Consider the following 21,966-nt stretch of genomic DNA (forward strand, 5'->3'; position numbering starts at 1 on the left):
ATTATGAGACCTTCGAGGAGTTGTTAATTAAATTGGAGGAGAGTGAAGAGAGAGAGCTGTTGGTTTGGCATAGTATGCACGGCATTCGCCTTGAGGAGAGTGTTAGCTGTCCGATGCCACCTGTGTCAGTTCCTCGTACTCATCCTGAAACATGCGTTAAAGTTTCGGAACAATTGATGTTGGCTATACAAACCAGGTCTCCAGTGTACTTTCACAACCCGGTGTGTCCTGTTCCTAGTCCTTGCCCTCTTCCTCAAGTGCGCCTCCAGAGTTCAGTACGTCCTGTTCCTCCTCCCTGCACTAGCCCTGATGTGCGTGTCACCAGCCCAGTACCACCAGTACCGGCACCACGCATCAGGCCTCCAGGGTCCAGTACGCCCTGTTCCTCCTCGCCCTGAGGTGAGTGTCCCCAGCCCAGTAACACCAATGCCTGCAATACGCACCAGGCATACAGTGTGCCTCGGCAGTCCAGAGCGTCCGGCGACAGTCCCCATCCCGGAACCTCCGGCGACAGTCCCCAGCCCGGAACCTCCAGCGACGGTCCCCAGCCCGTGGTCTCCGGCGATGAGCCACGGTACAGCTCAACAAAGGCGGAGGGACCAGTGTAAAGATTGGGGGCGGAACCAGAGCCAGAACCAGAGCCGCCACCGAGGGTAGATGCCCACCCGGACCCTCCCCTATAAGTTCAGGTTTGCGGTTGGGATTCTGCACCTTTGGGGGGGGGGGTTCTGTCACGCCCTGACCTTAGTTATCTATGTTTTCTGTATTATTTTGGTCAGGTCAGGGTGTGACGAGGATGGTTATGTGTTTTTTGTCTTGTCTAGGGTTTTTTCTATATCTATGGGGGTTTTGTATTTGTAGGTCTATGGTGGCCTGAATTGGTTCCCAATCAGAGACAGCTGTTTATCATTGTCTCTGATTGGGGATCCTATTTAGGTTGCCATTTTCCATTTTGTTTTTGTGGGTTATTGTCTCTGTGTAGTTGCCTGTCAGCACTCGTGTTATATAGCTTCACGTTCGTTTTGTTTCTTTGTTAGTTTTAGTGTTTATTCGTTAATTTAAAAGAAGAATGTATGCTTATCACGCAGTGCCTTGTTCTCATCAAAATAACGAACGTGACAGTGGGTCTGTTAATACTACAGAATTATTCATGCTGTAACCCTTGTCATCATCAAAGGGAAACTGCAAAAATGAAGAATGCAGGTGTGAATACTCTCTGTACTCCGCCATGTGTATTAACTCTCCCATCTGGTCCGGGACCCAAGGAATACCAAGCACACATGGCCTAAGGGTCAAAGCACTGTTATAATAAAATCACTTGGGATCATGCGTAGCAGTGTGCAACTGTTTCCTTTTTGTTTTCCATGAATTCATCTACAACTCCAGCACCTACAAAAAGTACCTGGATGTGCATATGTTCTTCAGCTTTTATACAGAAATAAAAGATCCCCCAAAATGTTCATGCGCACAAAAAGCTGATTTCTCAATTTGTGTACACAATTGTTGACATCCCTGTTAGTGAGCATTTCGCTTTTGTCAAGATAACCCATCCATGACAGGTGAGGCATATCAAGAAGCTGATTAAACAGCATGATCATTGCACAGGTGCACTTAAAATAAACAATAAAAGGCCACTCTAAAATGTGCAGTTTTGTCACACAACACACTGCCACAGATGTCTCATGTGCTATTGGCAGGGAGTGTGCTATTGGCATGCTGACTGCAGGAATATCCACCAGAGCTGTTGCCAGAAAATGTTCATTTCTCTACCATAAGCCACCTCCAACGTCGTTTCAGAGAATTTGGAAGTACATCCAACAGACCTCACAACCCAGACCCTGTGTAACCACACCACCCCAGGACCTCCACATCTGGCTTCTTCACATGCAGGATTGCCTGAGACCAGCCACCCGGACAGGTAATGAAACTGAGTTTGTTTGCATAACCAAAGATGTTCTACACAAACTGTCAGAGACCGTCTCAGGGACGCTCATCTACGTGTTCGTCGTCCTCACCAGGGTCTTGACCTGACAACAGTTCTGCGTCGTAACTGACTTCAGTGAGCAAAGGCTCACCTTCGATGGCCACTGATACGCTGGAGAAGTGTGCTCTTCATGGATGAATCCTGGTTTCAACTGTACCAGGCAAATTGGTAGACGGCATGTTTGGGATTGTGTGGTTAAGCTGATGTCAACATTGCGACCAGAGTGCCCCATGATGGTGGTGTGGTTATGGTATGGGCGGGCATAAAATACGGACAACGAACACAATTGCATTTTATTGATGGCAATTTTCATGCACAGAGATTTTTATAATTTAAAAAAATGTAACCTTTATTTAACTAGGCAAGTCAGTTAATTAAGAACAAATTCCTATTTACCCTGACGAGATCTGGAGGCCAATGTGCCATTCATCCGCCGCCATCACCTCATGTTTCAGCATGATAATGCACGGCCCCATGTCGCAAGGATCTGTACACAATTCCTGAAAGCTAAAAATGTCCCAGTTCGTCCATGGTCTGCATACTTACCAGACATGTCACCCATTGAGCCTGTTTGGGATGCTCTGGATCGATGTGTACGACAGCGTGTTCCAGTTCCTGCCAATATCCAGCAACTTCGAACAGCCATTGAAGAGGAGGGGGAAAACATTCCACAGGCCACAATCAACAGTCTGATCAATTCCATACGAAGGAGATGTGTCGCGCTGCATGAGGCAAATGGTGGTCACACCGATTCTGACTGTTTTTTGATCCACGCTCCTACCTTTTTTTTTAAAGGTATGTGACCAACAGATGCATCTGTGTTCCCAGTCATGTGAAATCCATCGATTAGGGTCTAATGATTTAATTTCAATTGACCAATTTCCTTATATGAACTGTAACTCAGTACAATCTTTGAAATTGTTGCATATTGCCTTTATATTTTTGGCCAGTGTAAAGTGGTCATCACTAGTTAGCACATTCAGTTATAAACAGATCAAATCTGATTTTTAAACTTAACCTTAACCACACTGCTAACCTTATGCCCAACCCTAACCTTCAATTAAGACCAAAAAACTCATTTTGGTTTTCATGAATTTGTATGATATAACCAATTTGGACTTTGACTATGGTAACTAGTGTCACAATCGTATTACATGTTAATATATTTGACTGTGAGACAATTACTGGACAAATGCAATGGATATTTTTGGCACAAATCTAATAATGAAAGTGCCTTTTCAGTCATTTTGAAACGGACCCTCTGAGGACTGTGGAAAGTGTGATTTCAGAGCTGAACCCTGGCCCCTGATGGGGAGTGACAACTTGGAGCAAGGACATGGAGAAAAGAGCGATATATAAATATGTCAATTTAAAAAAAAAAAGTGCTGTTGTGTTGCGTGGCTGGCGCGCAAGAGAGTATGAAACGCCAGCCTCTCTTGCGGTTGTCAAACTGTCTCACCGACTACACATTTCAAGACCCATAACCTACGTAGACTGTAGTCAATTAACATTCAGATCGAGAATCGATAACTTTCCAGAACAGATTCCCACTGTGGAGCCAACAAGAGAAGTTATCATCACTTGGCCATATTGAAGTTGGATATTCCACTCTAGCCGGACAGCTGTCGGATTTGTGTCCGGACTCCCAGTTTATTTCTCTTTCCCACCGTCCGCCTACAGTCCCTCTTGGGTGGCCCGTCAGTATTGGAGGGCGAAAGTGGACAGATGAGCGGCGCCATGCGCTCGGTTCCGAAGGGCATCTCGTGTCCGTTCCAGGACCAGAACTGCACGTGCATCGTGGAGACTCTCTCCTCCTGGAACGACACGGGGGTCAATGAGTACCGGATGGTGGACCTGCCGTCTGTTACCACCCCTGTAAGTGTTTCGCCTGTTTATTATTCTATCCCAGGTTGAAGTAGCCTGATCATTCATGCAGGACATGCGTTTGGTTTGATCGTGATTGTAAGACTTCGCTATGTTTGTAACGATAACGGATTGCCGTTCCGCATGTCAAAATATGTATTTCAATGACTGATGCAGCTATAATTTCTGAATGACATTGTCTTGTTCAGAAATAAGAAATAATTCAGATTGACATCCACAACAAAAGTAACAATGTGATAGGCAGACTGCAGAGAATCTGCTCAGCTACAAAAGCTTTCTTGACAACTGTCCTGAAATGCACGAATAACATTATTCTCTTGGGGCACATCTGAATGATCAAAATGCGTATTCATTCACCCTGCAATACAGAGTGTTCTGTTCTACAGTGCAGATTTGACTTTAGAGAATGGAAAGTAAGACGGGTGTGCATTACATTTACAGTCATATAGTATGTGCATCAAACGTCCACTGTACATCAAGATTCAGATGGCCTCCCTTACTTCAGCCTCACTCTACCTAAGGCTACCATGGTGCTCTATTGATTTGGCACCTACTTGCAAACCTTTAATTGATGACCCATTTCAATGATCCTGGCTTTTGCATTTACTCCACTTTTTTTTGTGGGTTAAAATGTATTTATTAAAGAATTAGGAGCAAAGGGGTACCTTTTTTTAAAGGGTAAACAAATTATGTCAACGCTCCATTCCGATTGTGCTGTTCAACTGAAGCCCCTTTAAGATGCTGGTTATTGGTTATTTGTGATGGAGTGATCACTCACTCACTCACTCACTCACTCACTCACTCACTCACTCACTCACTCACTCACTCACTCACTCACTCACTCACTCACTCACTCACTCACACTCTCTCTCTCTCACTCAATTGGCATGGGAAACACATGTTAACATTGCCAAAGCAAGTGAAGTAGATAATAAACAAAAGTGAAATAAACAATCAAAATTAACAGTAAACATTACACTCGCAGAAGTTCCAAAAGAATAAAGACATTTGAAATGTCATGTGCATCTATACAGTGTTGTAACGATGTGCAAATAGTTAAAGTACAAAAGGAAAAATAAATACACATAAATATGGGTTGTATTTACAATGGTGTTTGTTCTTTATCGTTTGCCCTTTTCTTGTAGCAACAGGTCACAAATCTTGCTGCTGTGATGGCACACTGTGGTATTTCATCCAGTAGATATGGGAGTTTAACAACATCGGGTTTGTCTTTGAATTCTTTGTGGATCTGTGTAATCTGTGGGAAATATGTGTCTCTAGTATGGTCATACATTTTGGCAGGTTAGGAAGTGCAGCTCAGTTTCCACCTCATTTTGTGGGCAGTGTGCACAGCCTGTCTTCTCTTGAGAGCCAGGTCTGCCTACGGCGGCCTTTCTCAATAGCAAGGCTATGCTCACTGAATCTGTACATAGTCAAAGCTTTCCTTAAGTTTGGGTCAGTCACAGTGGTCAGGTATTCTGCCACTGTGTACTCTCTCTTTAGGGCCAAATAGCATTCTAGTTTGCTCTTTTTTTTTTTTGTTCATTATTTCCAATGTGTCAAGTAAATATATTTTTGTTTTCTCATGATTTGGTTGGGTTTAATTGTGTTGCTGTAATCCTGGGGCTCTGTGGGGTCTGTTTGTGAAGGGGACTCTTCTCCAGGTTCATCTCTCTGCGGGTGATGGCTTTGTTATGGAAGGTTTGGGAATCGCTTCCTTTTAGATGGTTGTAGAATTTAACGTCTCTTTTCTGGATTTTGATCATAGCGGGTATCGAACTATTTCTGCTCTGAATGCATTATTTAGTGTTTCACGGTGTAAACTGAGGATATTTGGTGTTTGTCCCATTTGATGAATTCTTGGTTGGCGAGTGGACCCTCTCTCTCCCTCTCTGTGCATCCTCTGTCTGTCTCGCTCTGCATATGTGTTTTTGTCTGTCATACTTATTTTAGTGGTAGTTAGTGTAAATGTCTAGTTTACATTCTCATCTGTCTTACTAAATGGTCTTACAGAATGTTACCCACAGTGTAAATACTAATGCTGTTTTTTGTGGGGTTTTTTTAACCAAAGGGACAATGAGGTGCAGAGCCCTTTCAGTGGGTAAATATCACCTGCCACCTTTGATGAAATATCAAGTACATTCTGATGGCATTTCCGTGTTAGTCTGTCCCAATCCCTGAGATGACGCAGCTGTGAATAATTGCATTCAGAAAAAGGTTGCCTGAGCATCACAATTAGACAGCCCAACTTCAGTCAGAACCGTCCTGTCAGATGGCTGACTCATTGTCACGACTTCCGCCGAAGTTGGCTCCCCTGCCTGTTCGGGCGGTGCTCGGCGGTCGTCGTCACCGTCCTACTGGTTTTGTCTTATTAGTTTCACCTGTGTGTATTTTGGTTTAATTAGCTTCCCTATATGTAGTAGTTTGACCCGCCCTTGTGTTGTGTGGGATTGTCTTTTGTTACGTGTGTACATATTAGGTCGTGGTGTATTTTATATTCTATACTGGACACCCTGTGGTTTTGGGTTGTCTGGTATAGTGTCCTGCGCCCTGTATTGTATTGGGCTTAGAAGTTTGGCGTTCAATAGTAAAGCACTTTACTCCGTTACTCTCTCTCTGCGTCTGATTCCTGCACACACACCTAGTCCCGCGTGACACTCATTTTAGCCGCCCCCTCCAGATTTCCCTCCAACACGCAATATTTCATCTGGGTTATTGTTATTTTAGCTCAACATAACTCCATAAAATCCACTCTCAATATTCTAAAAATGCAGATTCCTGCATTTCCAGATGTATTTTGTCTGTTCATTCTGGGGTTTATGGTTTTGATTTTGGGCACACACTCAAACTGCCGCCGTCCCCTTTCCAGAGAACGCTTCTTGGCATGCACAGACAGGTGCTGAGTTGCTCGGGAAATACTATACATGGTTGGGTTTTGCATAGAGAATGCACTTCATTGATGTTGTGGAACAATAGCAGGACTCCATCGAAAAACAGGCTTCTGGTAAACAGCTGTGGCAAATTTGCCACAAGTTCATATTTTCACATGGACATTTGTTTTGTGACAAACTTGCAGCAAATTTGCGACTTGTGAACTTCTGGCAAACAATTCTGGGAAACTTGTGGCTAACGTACTGTTTGCTGCAAATTATATCTGCTTTTTGGTTACTTTGTGTATTAACGACATTGAAATGTCGTATCTATGTAAACCAAATCGCATAACTTTTAAATTAACTTGCTTCTCAGAAAGAAAAGTAAACTAAAAATATTAAAAGTACTAAATAAACGAAACAACGTGTATTAAATGTCTTACCAGCGTGATAAAAATAAATCAAATTCTACTTCAAATAATCAGCATGCTAATGACGGAAAGAGCAAAGACTGAATATTTCCCAAATAAATAGTTTATTTAATATTTTTATGTAGCTTCAACATTTAACATCAAATCAAAATGTCTTGGTCGTGTACAAAGATTTGCAGATGTTATTGCAGGTTCAGCAATATGCTTATGTTTCTAGCTCCAACAGTGCAGTAATGTCTAGAAACAATACAATAACCAATTTATTACCATTTTTATTTTAAAGAAATACCAGAACGAGCAATGTCAGAACCAGTATTGTCAGACTCCAGAATATATATATATATATGGTGCCAGTGATGCACATTTGTGTGGGAACCCCCCTACGATCCCCTTATTGATGTAACTTGTTAAATCCACCTCAATCGGTGTAGATTAAGGGGGTGAGATCTGTAAGCCTTAAGACAGTTGAGACATCGATTGTGTATGTGTGCCATTCAAGAATTTTGGTCCACCACCCAAAACACATCCAGCCAACTTGACACAACTGTGGGAAACATTGGAGTCAACACGGGCCAGCATCCCAGTGGAACGCGTTGGAACCAAAAATCTTACATTTGGATTCATCAGACCAGAGGACAGATTTCAACTGCTCTAATGTCCATTGCTTGTGTTTCTTGGCCCAGGCAAGTCTAATTTAGTAGTGGTTTCTTGGCAGGAATTCGACCACGAAGGCCTGATTCATGCAGTCTCCTCTGAACAGTTGATGTTGAGATGTGTCTGTTACTTGAACTCTGAAGCATTTATTTGGGCAGCAAATTTCTGAGGCTGGTAACTCTAATGAACATATCCTCTGCAGCAGATGTAACTCTGGGTCTTCCGTTCCTGTGGTGGTCCTCATGAGAGACAGTTATCACAGCGCTTGATGTTTTTTGTCACTGCAGTTGAAGAAACTTTCAAAGGTCTTGAAATGTTCCGCATTGACTGACCTTCATGTCTTCAAGTAATGGACTGTCATTTCTCTCTGCTTATTTGAGCTGCTCTTGCCATAATATGGACTTGATATTTACCAAATAGGGCTATCTTCTGTATACCACGACTACCTTGTCACAACACAACTGATTGGCTCAAAGGCATTAAGAAGGAAAGAAATTCCACAAATTAACTTTTAATAAGGCACACCTGTTAATTAAAATGCATTCCAGGTGACGACCTCATGAGGCTGATTGAGAGAATGCCAAGAGTGTGCAAAGCTGTCATCAAGGCAAAGTGTGACTACTTTGAAGAATCTCAAATATAAAATATATTTTGATTTAACACTTTTTTGTTGTTGGTTACTACATGATGCCATATCAAATTAAATCAACGTGTATTTGTCATATGCATTGAATACATGTGTAGACCTTACAGTGCAGTTTTAAGAAATAAGTGTTAAAGTATTTACTAAAATAAACTGAAGTGAAAAATAAGAAAATAGTCCACAATCATCTCCTTTGTCTTGATCATGTTGAGGGAGAGGTTGTTGTCCTGGCACCACACTGCCAGGTCTCTGACCTCGTCTCTATAGGCTGTTGTGTCGTCGACAAACTTAATGATGGTGTTGGAGTCGTGCCTGGCCATTGCAGTCATGGGTGAACAAGGTGTACAGGAGGGGACTGAACACACGCCCATGAGGGGCCCACGTGTTGAGGATCAGCGTGGCAGATGTGTGTTGTTACCTACCCTTACCACCTGGGGGCTGCCCATCAGGAAGTCTAGGATCCATTTAAAGAGGGATGTGTTTTGTCCAAAGGTCCTTAGCGTAGTGCTGATATTTGAGGGCACTATGGTGTTGAACACTGCGCTGTAGTCAATGAATAGCATTCTCATGTAGGTGCTCCTTTTGTCCAGGTGAGAAAGGGCAGTGTGGAGTGCAATCAAGATTGCATCATCTGTGGATATGTTGGGGCGGTATGCAAATTGGAGTGGGTCTAGGGTTTCTGGGATAATGGCGTTTATATGAGCCTTTCAAAGCATTTCATGGCTATAGACATGAGTGTTATGGGTTGGTAGTCATTTAGGCAGGTTACCTTGGTGTTCTTGGGCACAGGGACTATGGTTGTCTACTTGAAACATGTTGGTATTACAGTCTCTGTCAGGGCCAGTTGGTCAGCGCATGCTTGGAGTACACATCCTGGAAATCCATCTGGCCCTGCGACCTCGTGAATGTTGACCTTTTTAAAGGTCTTACTCACATCGGCTACAGAGGGTGATCACACAGTCGTCCATAGTCCCTGGTGCTCTCATCCATGCTTCAGTGTTGCTTGCCTCGAAGCGACCATAGAAGTAATTTAGCTCGTCTGGTAGGCTTGTCATTGGGCAGCTCGTGGCTGTGCTTCCCTTTGTTGTCAGTAGTAGTTTGCAAGCCCTGCCACACCCGGCGAGCACCGGAGCCCCTGTAGTACGATTCAATCTTAATCCTGTATTGATGCTTTGCCTGTTTGATGGTTTGTCGGAGGGCATAGCGGGATTACACATACACATACACATGGTTAGCAGATGTTAATGCGAGTGTAGCGAAATGCTTGTGCTTCTAGTTCCGACCGTGCAGTAATATCTAACAAGTAATCTAACAACTACCTTAAACTTGTGTGTATAAAGTAATGAATAAGAATATGTACATATAAATACATCGATGGCCAAACGGCACAGGCAAGATGCAGTAGATGGCATAGAGTACAGTGTATATACAGTGAGGGGAAAAAAGTATTTGATCCCCTGCTGATTTTGTAGTTTTGCCCACTGACAAAGAAATGATTTGTCTATAATTTTAATGGTAGGTTTATTTAAACAGTGAGAGACAGAATTACAACAAAAAAATCCAGAAAAATGCATGTCAAAAATGTTATAAATTGATTTGCATTTTAATGAGGGAAATTCCTCCTCCAAACACGTTGAGTTGATGCCAAAGAGCTCCATTTTCATCTTATCTGACCATGTGCTTTCTTGAGCAGGGGGACCTTGCGGGCACTGCAGGTTTCAGTCCTTCACGGCGTAGTGTGTTACCAATTGTTTTCTTGGTAACTATGGTCCCAGCTGCCTTGATCATTGACAAGATCCTCCCTTGTAGTTCTGGGCTGATTCCTCACCGTTCTCATGATCATTGCAACTCCACGAGGTGAGACCTGGCATGGAGCCCCAGGCCGAGGGAGATTGACAGTTCTTTTGTGTTTCTTCCATTTGTAAATAATCACACCAACTGTTTTCACCTTCTCACCAAGCTGCTTGGCGATGGTCTTGTAGCCCATTCCAGCCTTGTGTAGGTCTACAATCTTGTCCTTGCCATCCTTGGAGAGGTCTTTTGTCTTGGTAATTCTGTGTGATTAGTTAGGTATTTAGTAAATAAATAATTAAACCCAATTTTTATTGCTGATTCAAATTGTTAGCCAGGGTTTGTGAAGATATCTGAAAGTTGTAAATTCTTGGTTGAGACTGAATTAAAGTGACTATTAATATTGACTGCTATTGATGTAAAATATTACTTGGAGGGTACTATTAGGTCTTTAAGAGTTTATTTGGAAGATAATGGCTCTACAAATATTATTTAGTGGTGCCCCAACTCTCTAGGTAATTACATTTACATGATTAGCACAATCAGGTAATATTAATTACGGAGAAAGGATTTTATAGAATAGCATGTCATATCACTTAATCCGGCATAGCCAAAGACACGACACAGGTAACAAACTGAGATTAGGAGCACTCCCTTTAAGAGTGTGCACCTAATCTCAGCTCGTTACTTGTATAAAAGATACCTGGGAGCCAGAAATCTTTCTGATTGAGAGGTGGTCAAATACTTATTTCCCTCATTAAAATCAAAATCAATTTATAACATTTTTGACATGTTGTTCTGTCTCTCACTGTTCAAATTAACCTACCATTAAAATTATAGACTTATCATTTCTTTGTCAATGGGGCAAACTCACAAAATCTGCAGGGGATCAAATACTTTTTTCCCTCACTGTACATATGAGATGAGTAATGTAGGGTATGTAAACATTATATAAAGTGGCATTTTTTGAAAGGGGCTAGTGATACATTTATTACATCCAATTTAAAAATATTAAAGTGGCTAGAGATTTGAGTCAGTATGTTGGCAGCAGTCACTTGATGTTAGTGATGGCTGTTTAATAGGCTGATGACCTTGAGATATAAGCTTTTTACCAGTCTCTCGGTCCCAGCTTTGATGCACCTGTACTGACCTCACATCTGGATGATAGCGGGGTGAACAGGCAGTGGCTCGGGTGGTTGTAGGCCATCTCATCATTGTTGGTAATCAAGTCTACCAATTTAGTGTCGTCTGCAACTTGATTGAGTTGGAGGTGTGCATGGCCACGCAGTAATGGGTGAACAGGGAGTACCGGAGAGGGCTGAGAACGCACCCTGGTGGCGGCCCGTCAATGTCCAGGACACAGTTTCACAGGGCGGGGTCGAGACCCAGGGTCTCGAGCTTAATGACGAGCTTGGAGGGTACTATGGTGTTAAATGCTGAGCTGTAATCGATGAACAGCATTCTTACATGGGTATTCCTCTTGTCCAGATGGGTTAGGGCAGTGTGCAGTGTGATTGTGATTGCATCGTCTGTGGGGGTTTAAGTCCGGGCTCTGGCTGGGCCAATCAAGGACATTCAGAGACTTGTCCCGAAGCCACTCCTGCATTGTCTTTGCTGTGTGCTTAGGGTCGTTGTCCTGTTGAAAGGTGAAGCTTAGCCCCAGTCTGATGTCCTGAGTGCTCTGAAGCAGGTTTTCATCAAGGATCACTCTAAACGTTGCTCCTTTTATCCTTCCCTCAATCCTGACTAGTCTCCCAGTCATTGACACCGAAAAACATCTCCACAGCATGATGCTGCCACCACCGTGCTTCACCGTAGGGATGGTGCCAGGTTTCCTCCATACGTAACTCCTGGCATTTGGTCCAAAGTGTTAGAGTCCATTAGGTGCCTTTTGGCAAACTCCAAACCGACTGTCATGTGCCGTTTACTGAGGAGTGGCTTCCGTCTGGCCATTCTACCATAAAGACCTGATTGGTAGAGCGCTGCAAAGATTGTTGTCCTTCTGGAAGCTTCTCCTATTTCCACAGAGGAACTCTGGAGCACTGTCAGAGTGTACATTGGGTTCTTGGTCACCTCCCTGACCAAGACCCTTCTCCCCCAAGTTTCAAACTTCTTTGATTTACCTTCAACCTCACGGCTTGGTTTTTGCTCTGACATACACTGTCAACTGTGGCACCTTTTATATAGACAGGTGTGTGTGTGCCTTTCCAATCAATTGAATTTACCACAGGTGGACTCCAATCAAGTTGTAGAAAGATCTCAAGGATGATCAATGGAAACAGGATGCACCTGAGCTCAATTTCGAGTCTCATAGCAAAGGGTCTGAATTCTAATATAAATAAGGTGTTTTTAATACATTTGCAAAAAAATTTGAACCTGTTTTTGCTTTGACATTATGGGGTATTGTGTGTAGATTGAGGAAATCTAGTTATTTTTAATCAATTTTAGAATAAGACTGTAACGTAACAAAATGTGGAAAAAGTCATGGGGTCTGAATACTTTCCGACTGCACCGTAAATCTACCTTGCAATGTGTGGCCAACTGTTCCTGGAGAACCTCAACATAATTGATTCAAACCACAGGTTGGTGGCTCCTTAATTGGGGAGGACGGGTTCATGGTAATGGCTGGAGCGGAATTTGTGGAATGGTATCAAATTCATCTAGACGGGGGACTTCATCATTAAGAGACAATTGTCTACTAGTTGTCTCTTCTTCCTGACTCGTGTATAAGGCCTGTGCTGAAAACAACAGATGTAGACTTTACCTTGAAGTGCTGACTTGTGCGTGTGGCGTCAATATGCATGTACAGTTGAAGTCGGAAGTTTACATACACTTAGGTTGGAGTCATTAACTTGTTTTCAACCACTCCACACATTTCTTGTTAACAAACTATAGTTTTGGCAAGTCGGTTAGGACATCTACTTTGTGCATGACGCAAGTAATTTGTCCAATTTTTTTAGACAGATTTTTTTCACTTTTTATTCACTGTATCACAATTCCAGTGGGTCAGAATTTTACATACACTAAGTTGACTGTGCCTTCAAACAGCTTGGAAAATTCCAGAAAATGATGTCATGGCTTTAGAAGCTTCTAATAGGTTAATTGACATAATTTGAGTCAATTGGAATGATACCTGTGGATGTATTTCAAGGTCTACCTTCAAACTCAGTGCCTCTTTGCTTGACATCATGGGAAAATCAAAATAAATCAGCCAAGACCTCAAAGAAAATTGTAGACCTCCACAAGTCTGGTTCATCCTTGGGAGCAATTTTCAAACACCTGAAGGTAACACGTTCATCTGTACAAGCAATAGCACGCAAGTATAAACCACATGGGACCACGCAGCCATCATACTGCTCAGGAAGGAGACTCGTTCTGTCTTCTAGAGATATGGTACTTTGGTGCGAAAAGTGCAAATCAATCACAGAACAACAGCAAAGGATCTTGTGAAGATGCTGGAGGAAACCGGTACAAAAGTATCTATATCCACTGTAAAACGAGTCCTATATCGACATAACCGGAAAGGTCGCTTAGCAAGGAAGAAGCCACTGCTCCAAGACCACCATAACAAAGCCAGACTATGGTTTGGATCTGCACATGGGGACAAAGATCATACTTTTTGGAGAAATGTCCTCTGCTCTGATGAAACAAAAATAGAACTTGTTGGCCATAATGACCATCATTATGTTTGGAGGAAAAAGGGAGAGGCTTGCAAGCCGAAGAACACCATCCCAACCGTGAAGCACGGGGGTGGCAGCATCATGTTGTGGCGGTGTTTTGCTGCAGGAGGGACTGGTGCACTTCACAAAATATCATGAGGAAAGAAAATCATGTGGATATATTGAAACAACATCTCAAGACATGAGTCAGGAAGTTAAAGCTTGGTCGCAAATGGGTCTTCCAAATGGACAATGACCCCAAGCATACTTCCAAAGTTGTGTCAAAATGGCTTAAGGACAACAAAGTCAAGGTATTGGAGTGGCCATCACAAAGCCCTGAACTCCATCCCATAGAAAATTTGTGGGCTGAACTGAAAAAGTGTGTGAGTAAGGAGGCCTACAAACCTGACCCAGTTACACCAGCTTAGAAATTCTAGGGACAGTAAGGAGGCCTGCATCCTGTGACCGTAGCGTACGTGTAGGTATGTATGTATGTATGTATGTATGGCAGGATGAAATCGGAAAGATGGGTAGGAGCAAGCCCATGTAATGTTTTGTAGGTTAGCAGTAAAACCTTGAAATCATCCCTTGCCTTAACAGGAAGCCAGTGTAGAGAGGCTAGCACTGGAGTAATATGATCACATTCTTTGGTTTTGGTCAAGATTCTAGCAGCCGTGTTTAGCACTAACTGACGTTTATTTAGTGATTTATCCGGATAGCTGGAAAGTAGAGCATTGCATTAGACTAACCTAGAAGTGACAAAAGCATGGATTAATTTTTATGCATCATATTTGTACAAAGTTTCTGATTTTTGCAATGTTACGTAGATGGAAAAAAGCTGTCCTTGAAACAGTCTTGATATGTTCGTCAAAAGAGGGATCAGGATCCAGAGTAACGCCGAGGTCCTTCACAGTTTTATTTAAGACCTTCCCCATGACAAACCCGGAAACAAGACAAAAACCTCGGGAACATGACACAATGTCCCAAGAACGTCCATAAAATGTCAATGGAACGTCCCCGAGACAAACCGGGAACTAGACAAAACCTCCAGGGGACCATGACTCAACATCCCAAGAATGTCCTAAAAACGTCTTCCCAATGACTCATTCTTTTTTACAGGCAGGACTTCTAAAGTGTGTCCAGTTTGGGTTATAATTTTTCCCTGTGTGAAAAAAACGCATAATTATGCGTTACACTTGCGTTATCTAAGCAAGTTGCGGAATTAATAAGGTCACGGGGTGTCATATAGTGTTCGCTTTCTGCAGTGTTTGAGAAGTCTGTACAGCTGCCACTGCTTGATTTTCCTCTCTGTTCTCAGCCTGTCTGCTCCTCGCCCCTCTTCTCCTAGCAGAGCAGGCAGGCCTGTTGCCCTACAGACTCCAGACACTGCATGTACACGTGCTGCTTTGGCGCGAGTACTGTTCTTCCTTCAGACAAGCGGGGCCTATGATTTCTTTATCCAGTCCTGGTTCCAGAGTAAAACATGGAAGGTTCCTTGGTTTTAGTGTCGAAGTGGGTAATTCAGTCAGCTACCTTGGGTGTGAATTGGATAGGTACTTGACTGGTGAGACTGGCCCTGAAAGTTTTAACAAAGCGAACCAAAAAATGCAATCCCTACAGTAGCTCGGACCTCAAAATAACTTGATAGTGACACCTAAAGACTCTGGCAGGTGCGCTAGTCCAGTGTCACTTTGATTATGGCTGCACATCATGGTTCACCAGCAGGCCCAAACATCTAAAGAATAAGCTACATGCCAGCCAAAACAAGCCTGTGAGAATTGTACTTAAACTCCCCCCTCTTACTCATTTTAAGCAGCTAGGCTGGCTCTCTGTAGAAAAAAGTGTAATATTAATTAACTCTGTCTGGTCCACATAATTTTTACAGACTCATCCCCCAGGTACATTTCAAATAATTTCACTAATATTAGAGATGTCCATCAATGCAACACCAGGGCCAGAGACTCTGATATTGCCGGTTTTAAATTAATTTAAGAGTCTATCTGGTAAGAACACCTTTTTATACCAACACTGTGGAGTGGAACAAACTACCACAGCAACTCAAAGCTATGCCAACCATAACTTATATTAAATAGAATGTCAAAAGCTGGATAATGATCAAGGAATAGAACAATTGTTTAATCTCTGCATCTACTGTATCTGTATCTATGTAATGTTGTAATGTTTTTGCACCATGGAATTTAGGGACCACAATATAAATGTCTCTGACTTTTTTTGTGATATCCTTGTCACATTTTTAAAATGTATGTACTGTGAGTATCTTTTTTAAAAAACTGGCAAATAAAATCAATCCAACTTGTTTTCCATTTTCAAACAGATTTTTCTTCTCCCCTGACTGGTCTTCAACAGTTACTGGTCTTTGAACTCATATGATCACCAGAAACGGCTTCTGGTAAACTGTTTGCCACTACTGGCAATAAATATTGTTGCCACAGATTCAAATAGAATCTTGAGAGAATTGTATGCCTCAAAAAAAACTATGGCGAACTGTTTGCCACTAGTGGCAATACATATTATTGTGCCTAAGGTTTGTTGCAGATTTACCACTAGTAGAAAAACCTTTGCAAACTTCGGGCAACATTTTTGTAGGACACTATTTAGTTTGCAGCAAAATTGCCACAAACTTAGGGAAGTTTGCCGCAACAAATAATTTTTTGTAAGGGAACTATCAGTTTGATAAGATGTGCTCATGGGAGATGTACCCATCCCACTTTATTTCTGAAGGAAGTCAGGCACTGAATGCAGGAGGTTGATGATTTGTGCAATAAAAAGACATGACATGTATATTAAATATTGTATATTAATAGACTGAAATATTATCCTCATACCCCATAGGCACTTGACAGGTCTGATTTTTTTTGTGGCACTTCTGCATCTGTAGCCAGACATAATGATATTGTTGGAGGCTGGTGAAAAATGAGAATCACCGTGTCTCATTCATATAAACATGAATTTAAAAAAAATATGAATCCACTACCACTTGTTCCAGAGAGACTAGGGTTGTTGATTCATAAAACAGGCCTTCCAGAGATTAAAACTTGAATCCTGGCCTCCCAGGTGGCGCAGTGGTTAAAGGGGCTGTACTGCTGCGCCAGCTGTGCCACCAGAGACTCTGGGTTCGCACCTAGGCTCTGTCGTAACCGGCTGCGATCGGGAGCTACTAAACAATTGGATACCACGAAATTGGGGAGAAAAAGGGGTTAAAAAAGCCTTGAATCCTTGGTTGATACATACATTTTTGTGGTGTGGCGACCCACATTTTTAGCTAAAATGTTGCATGTTTTGCATGCTATTTTGGCATTGATACATTTCACATATCAGTTTGCAAGCAATGTAAAAATAAATATATACCATTGAGTTAATAAAGCCACATACAAACATGGTCTCTTTTTTGTTGAGTAAGGCAGCTCCAAAATGCAAGTGTTTCAGCCTACTGTAGCTCAGTACTTTCTGTGATGGTGGGACATCTGGCGGAAAATACAGAGCGTGCCACATGATTGGCTCAGTGTTCTTTCACTCATGGGGACACTACGTCACCACCAAGTCTAAGGGTAGAGCTAAAAAATTCCAGCCCCTTGGGTGCTGACATAGAGTTACATTAGTAGTGCCCATCCAAGAAGGCTCAAGGTCATTGGTCACAGATAACATTACGTCAAATAACGTTATATCGATAGTAGCTTTGATTGGACTGATCATGTCAACATCATACTTTCAAAATCTTAGCTAGCAGCCATCATCATAAACCAAGTTGACAATCTACTGGCAAATTATTTTTAATCATTGTCATCCTTTTTAATCCTTGTCATATGAAGAGAAATAATGAAGAAATTGTAGAAAAAAATCTGTCGGTGCTCAACGGCCATTAGACAAACATTACACAAGTTGGAAATTGCAAATTTAACAATGAGTGGTTTGGAAGGAATCAGTGGCTAACTGCAAGCACTGCAAAGCAATCACTAGCCTACTATTCAGTGGAGTGGCTGTGTGGTCCCAAGTCTAGGATTAATGGTGTCTTTTCCAATCTTAAAATTATAAACATTCAACATTGGCCATTATGTCAATGAAGGATGATTTGTGCCGCGCTCAAAACAACAATCTGACTAGTGAGTTCAAGACAACTAGTAACTAGGGAAAAGAATGAGCTACGACTGGGAAAATACGTTTTGAATGGTCATCCAATTCGAAATTGTACATCTGGAACTTGGGCCTCTTTTCTAGAGCTTTCATGAATCGACCTTGTTCCCAGTTGTCTTGAAAGCACCATAAATCCAGAGAATGACAGACTTCGATGACAAAGTTTGACAAAATTTGCCCACGAAGGACCTTCCTGTTCAAGTGAGCACAGCATGACAAGGTGAGTCCAAAAATGTTTTGTATGCTGCTGCATAAATTATGTAATATGCCAGGGAGATATGTACTCTATACTGTAGCTAAGATAGTAATACAAATACACGTTGGGCTACTAACAGCTTACTACACATGTGCCTCACCCTAATAATACAATTTGCCTACTGTTCTGACTTGGTGGTGCACATGTAGCCTATAACCTGTTTTAGAGAAATGTAATAATAAAATATTCTAAGGGCTTTCATTGTCTGCTTATATGCCCCCTTTATTTATCCTACGGTTCTGACTTGGTGTGCAGGGAGAACACTGTAAGAAAGGTCCATGTTCTGAATTCTGTCGCTGTAGGCTACATTTCAAATAGTTATATTGACTACGTCCGTCCTAGCTCTTAATCGAAATTACGGATTGCCTCTTATCCGATTGTCGTTCCATTATGGCATAGTTTGTACATATCAATTGTCAGCAGAAACCACATTTGTTTAAGCAAGTCAGCCATATCAGCTATGTTTTTTTAAAGGCATTAAATGAGGCTGAATGAACTGTTTCACTGCCAGACAAGACTCCAGGTGTAGCAGTGGTAAGGTGTTGGGACTCTGCTGTTGGGACAGTTTTATGTAGGCCCTAACAGTTTGTGGGCACCGTTTGTCACCGTTATAGTGCAATTCATGTATTGTTTAGTGTTGTGATGTGGCTTTGCTGGCATGCATCCGCAATTCTTTTGTTTTGCCCAACCAAGATTTACATGCTAAAATCACCACTGATTAATGACATACACTGAGTGTACAAACATTTAGAAACATTATAACTCTTTCCATGACATAGCTTTCACCGTGTCAGTCTATGATCCCCTTATTGAAGTCACTTGTTAAATCCACTTCAATCAGTGTAGATGAAAAGGAGGAGACGGGGTCAAAAAATATTTTTAAGCCTTGAAACAATTGAGACATGGATTGTGTATGTGACAAAAGATTTAGTGCCTTTGAACGGGATATTGTAGTAGATGTCAGGATCACCAGTTTGTGCAACGCTGCTGGGGTTTTCACACGCAACAGTTTCCCATGTGTATCAAGAATGGTCCACCACCCAAAGGACATCCAGCCAAATTGACACAACTGTGGAAAGCTTCGGAGTCAAAATGGGTCAGCATCCCTGTGGAAAGCTTTTGACACCTTGTAGAGTCCATGCCCCTGACAAATCGAGGCTGTTCTGAGGGCAAACATTGCCTCAAAACATGGTTAAAACTATAATTCTGTTATCATAGATGGTCAGTCCTTGCATACATAGCTCTCGCTTTTGAATTTGAGAGTAATTACAGACTGCTTTGGTATTTCCATTCAATTCCAGCTTTAATTAAGCCAGTGTAATGCCAACCTCTGGGAGGCCATATCCCAATCATCTTAGTCACCTTGTGTCGAACAGGACTGTATTATAATGACACAGCTGAAGCTGCAGGGTGCGCATAGCCTCCTGAGATTGGCTGATGGTCACTGACCTCCAGATTACTGACATGTGGCCTTTCCTCAAACCTTACTCTCTTAATACTTGATAGCATCTCTGTTTTAAGAGTTGACAGGTAATAACTGTACCAGAGTTGATCACTGGACTGTAAAATGGACTCCTTCATGTTCATGATCACTAATGATGAGGAAATCGCTTGGCTGACTGAAGAATATCACTGTGGCTGCTTCTTTAAATCGAAAACCCTTCATATCTTTCTATATGCGTCTCACGTGCCTTCTTCACACTCTAAATACTCAATTAGTAAATTAATTGATTTTCAAGGTCAAAGTCATGTTTTAATTGTTTTAACCTTTAACCTCTGTTTTTAGTAATTAATTTAAGCATGATGCAAAACCACACCAAGTTCTTGTGTGGTATTTAATCCATGCTTTGAAAGACCGTGATGACATGAGGATCGCTCCAAATAACGGCCTTAAGTCCCCATATCAACAGATCTTCCCACGGAGGAGGCCTTGTGACTGGGTTCAGCACATGAGTAAGGCTGACGCTGGGGCGTTGTCTTTACATGCAGGTGATGGATGAGCGTCTCGCCTGTCGAAATCGATTCTCCTCCACTGAGCTGTAGACACACGATAGACAACCAAACACTCAGCTAACCCAGCCAGAGGCCTTCAGAATTATTGAGAGAAAATTAGAGAAACTCCGAAAATAAGCTCCCCAAGTTTACCGCCAATCGTTGTGTTATGCTTCAAAGTTAGGGTTGGAGAGTGAGAGAGAAATTCAGAAAACAGGAAGGAACGTTCTCTAGAGTCGTGGTCGTCTCCTCCTCAGCCATGTGTATGTACCCTGTAATACTATAATCCTGGCAAGCAAAGTCAGGCTCTCACTCACTGAGATTCTTATTTCTACCCCACCATAACCATTTCAAATGGTGGTTTTCCAATTCAAATATCCAGATTCCAGAAGCATGGGGGTCCTTTGAGAAAATGGATTGTGAAGAAGCACAGACACACTGTTTCCACAAAGTATTCTCGTCCTATATCCTCATCCTATAATAGATGATAAGCCTGTCAGTCTGTGTGCCGTACATTCTCAGCATGAAAGGTTGTGTGTGTTAGCATACACAGTGCTTTTGGAAAGTTCAGAGCCCTCCACTTTTTCCACATTTTGTTATGTTAAAGCCTTATTCTAAAATTGATTAAATATGTTTTCTTCTCATCAATCTACCACATAATGACAAGGTGATAATTAGGTTTTTAGAATGTTTTACAAATTTATTAAAAATATAAACAGAAATATCTTATTTACATAAGTATTCAGACCATTTGCTATGAGACTCGAAATTGACCTCAGGCGCATCCTGTCTCCATTGATCATCCTTGAGATGTTTCTACAATGTCATTGGAGTCTAACTATGGTAAATTAAATTGAATGGATATGATTTGGAAAGGCACACACCTGTCTATTTAAGGTCCCACAGTTGACAGTGCATGTGAGAGCGAAAACAAAGCCATGAGGTCGAAGGACTTGTCCGTAGAGCTCCGAGACAACGAAACATTTCTGCAGCATTGAAGGTCCCTAAGAACACAGTGGCCTCCATCCTTCTTAAATGAAAGAAGTGTGGAACCACCAAGACTCTTCCTAGAGCTGGATTCCTGGCCAAACTGAACAATCATGGCGAGAAGGGCCTTGGTCAGGGAGGTGACCAAGAACCCAATGGTCACTCTGACAGAGCTCCAGAGGTCCTCTGTGGCGATGTGAGGACCTTCCAGAAGGACAACCATATCTGCAGAATTCCACCAATCAGGCCTTTATGGTAGAGTGGCCATGCTTGCAGCACGCTTGGCACGATCCCTACGGTGAGGCATGGGGGTGGCAGTATCATGCTGTGGTGATGATTTTCAGCGGCAGGAACCGGGAGACTAGTCAGGATCGAGGGAAAGATGAACGGAGCAACGTATAGAGAGATCCTTAATGAAAACCTACTCCAGGGTGCTCAGGACCTCAGACTTGGGCGAAGGTACACCCTCCAACAGGACAATGACCCTAAGCACACAGCCAAGACAATGCAGGAGTGGCTTCGGGACAAGTCTCTGAATTTCCTTGAGTGGCCCAGCCAGAGGCTGGACTTGAACCCGATCGAACTTGAACCCGATCGAACATCTCTGGAGAGTCCTGAAAATAGCTGTGCAGCGACGCTCCTCATCCATCCTGACAGAGCTTG

General features: G+C 42.3%; 1 protein-coding gene across 1 annotated transcript in view; it reads left to right on the top strand.

The window, feature by feature from the left end:
• The first annotated feature begins 3,601 nt into the window (after nt 1–3,601).
• The window catches only part of opn4a (opsin 4a (melanopsin)), a 69,620-nt gene continuing 51,255 nt past the window's right edge, over nt 3,602–21,966 (top strand). Inside the window, exon 1 of the mRNA XM_046357894.1 lies at nt 3,602–3,859. Within this exon, the coding sequence (XP_046213850.1) occupies nt 3,710–3,859 (150 nt within the window). The 5' untranslated portion in view covers nt 3,602–3,709. The remainder of the gene's footprint in view (nt 3,860–21,966) is intronic.

The sequence above is a fragment of the Oncorhynchus gorbuscha genome, linkage group LG08 (assembly GCF_021184085.1).
Source record: "Oncorhynchus gorbuscha isolate QuinsamMale2020 ecotype Even-year linkage group LG08, OgorEven_v1.0, whole genome shotgun sequence".
Classification (NCBI taxonomy): domain Eukaryota; kingdom Metazoa; phylum Chordata; class Actinopteri; order Salmoniformes; family Salmonidae; genus Oncorhynchus; species Oncorhynchus gorbuscha.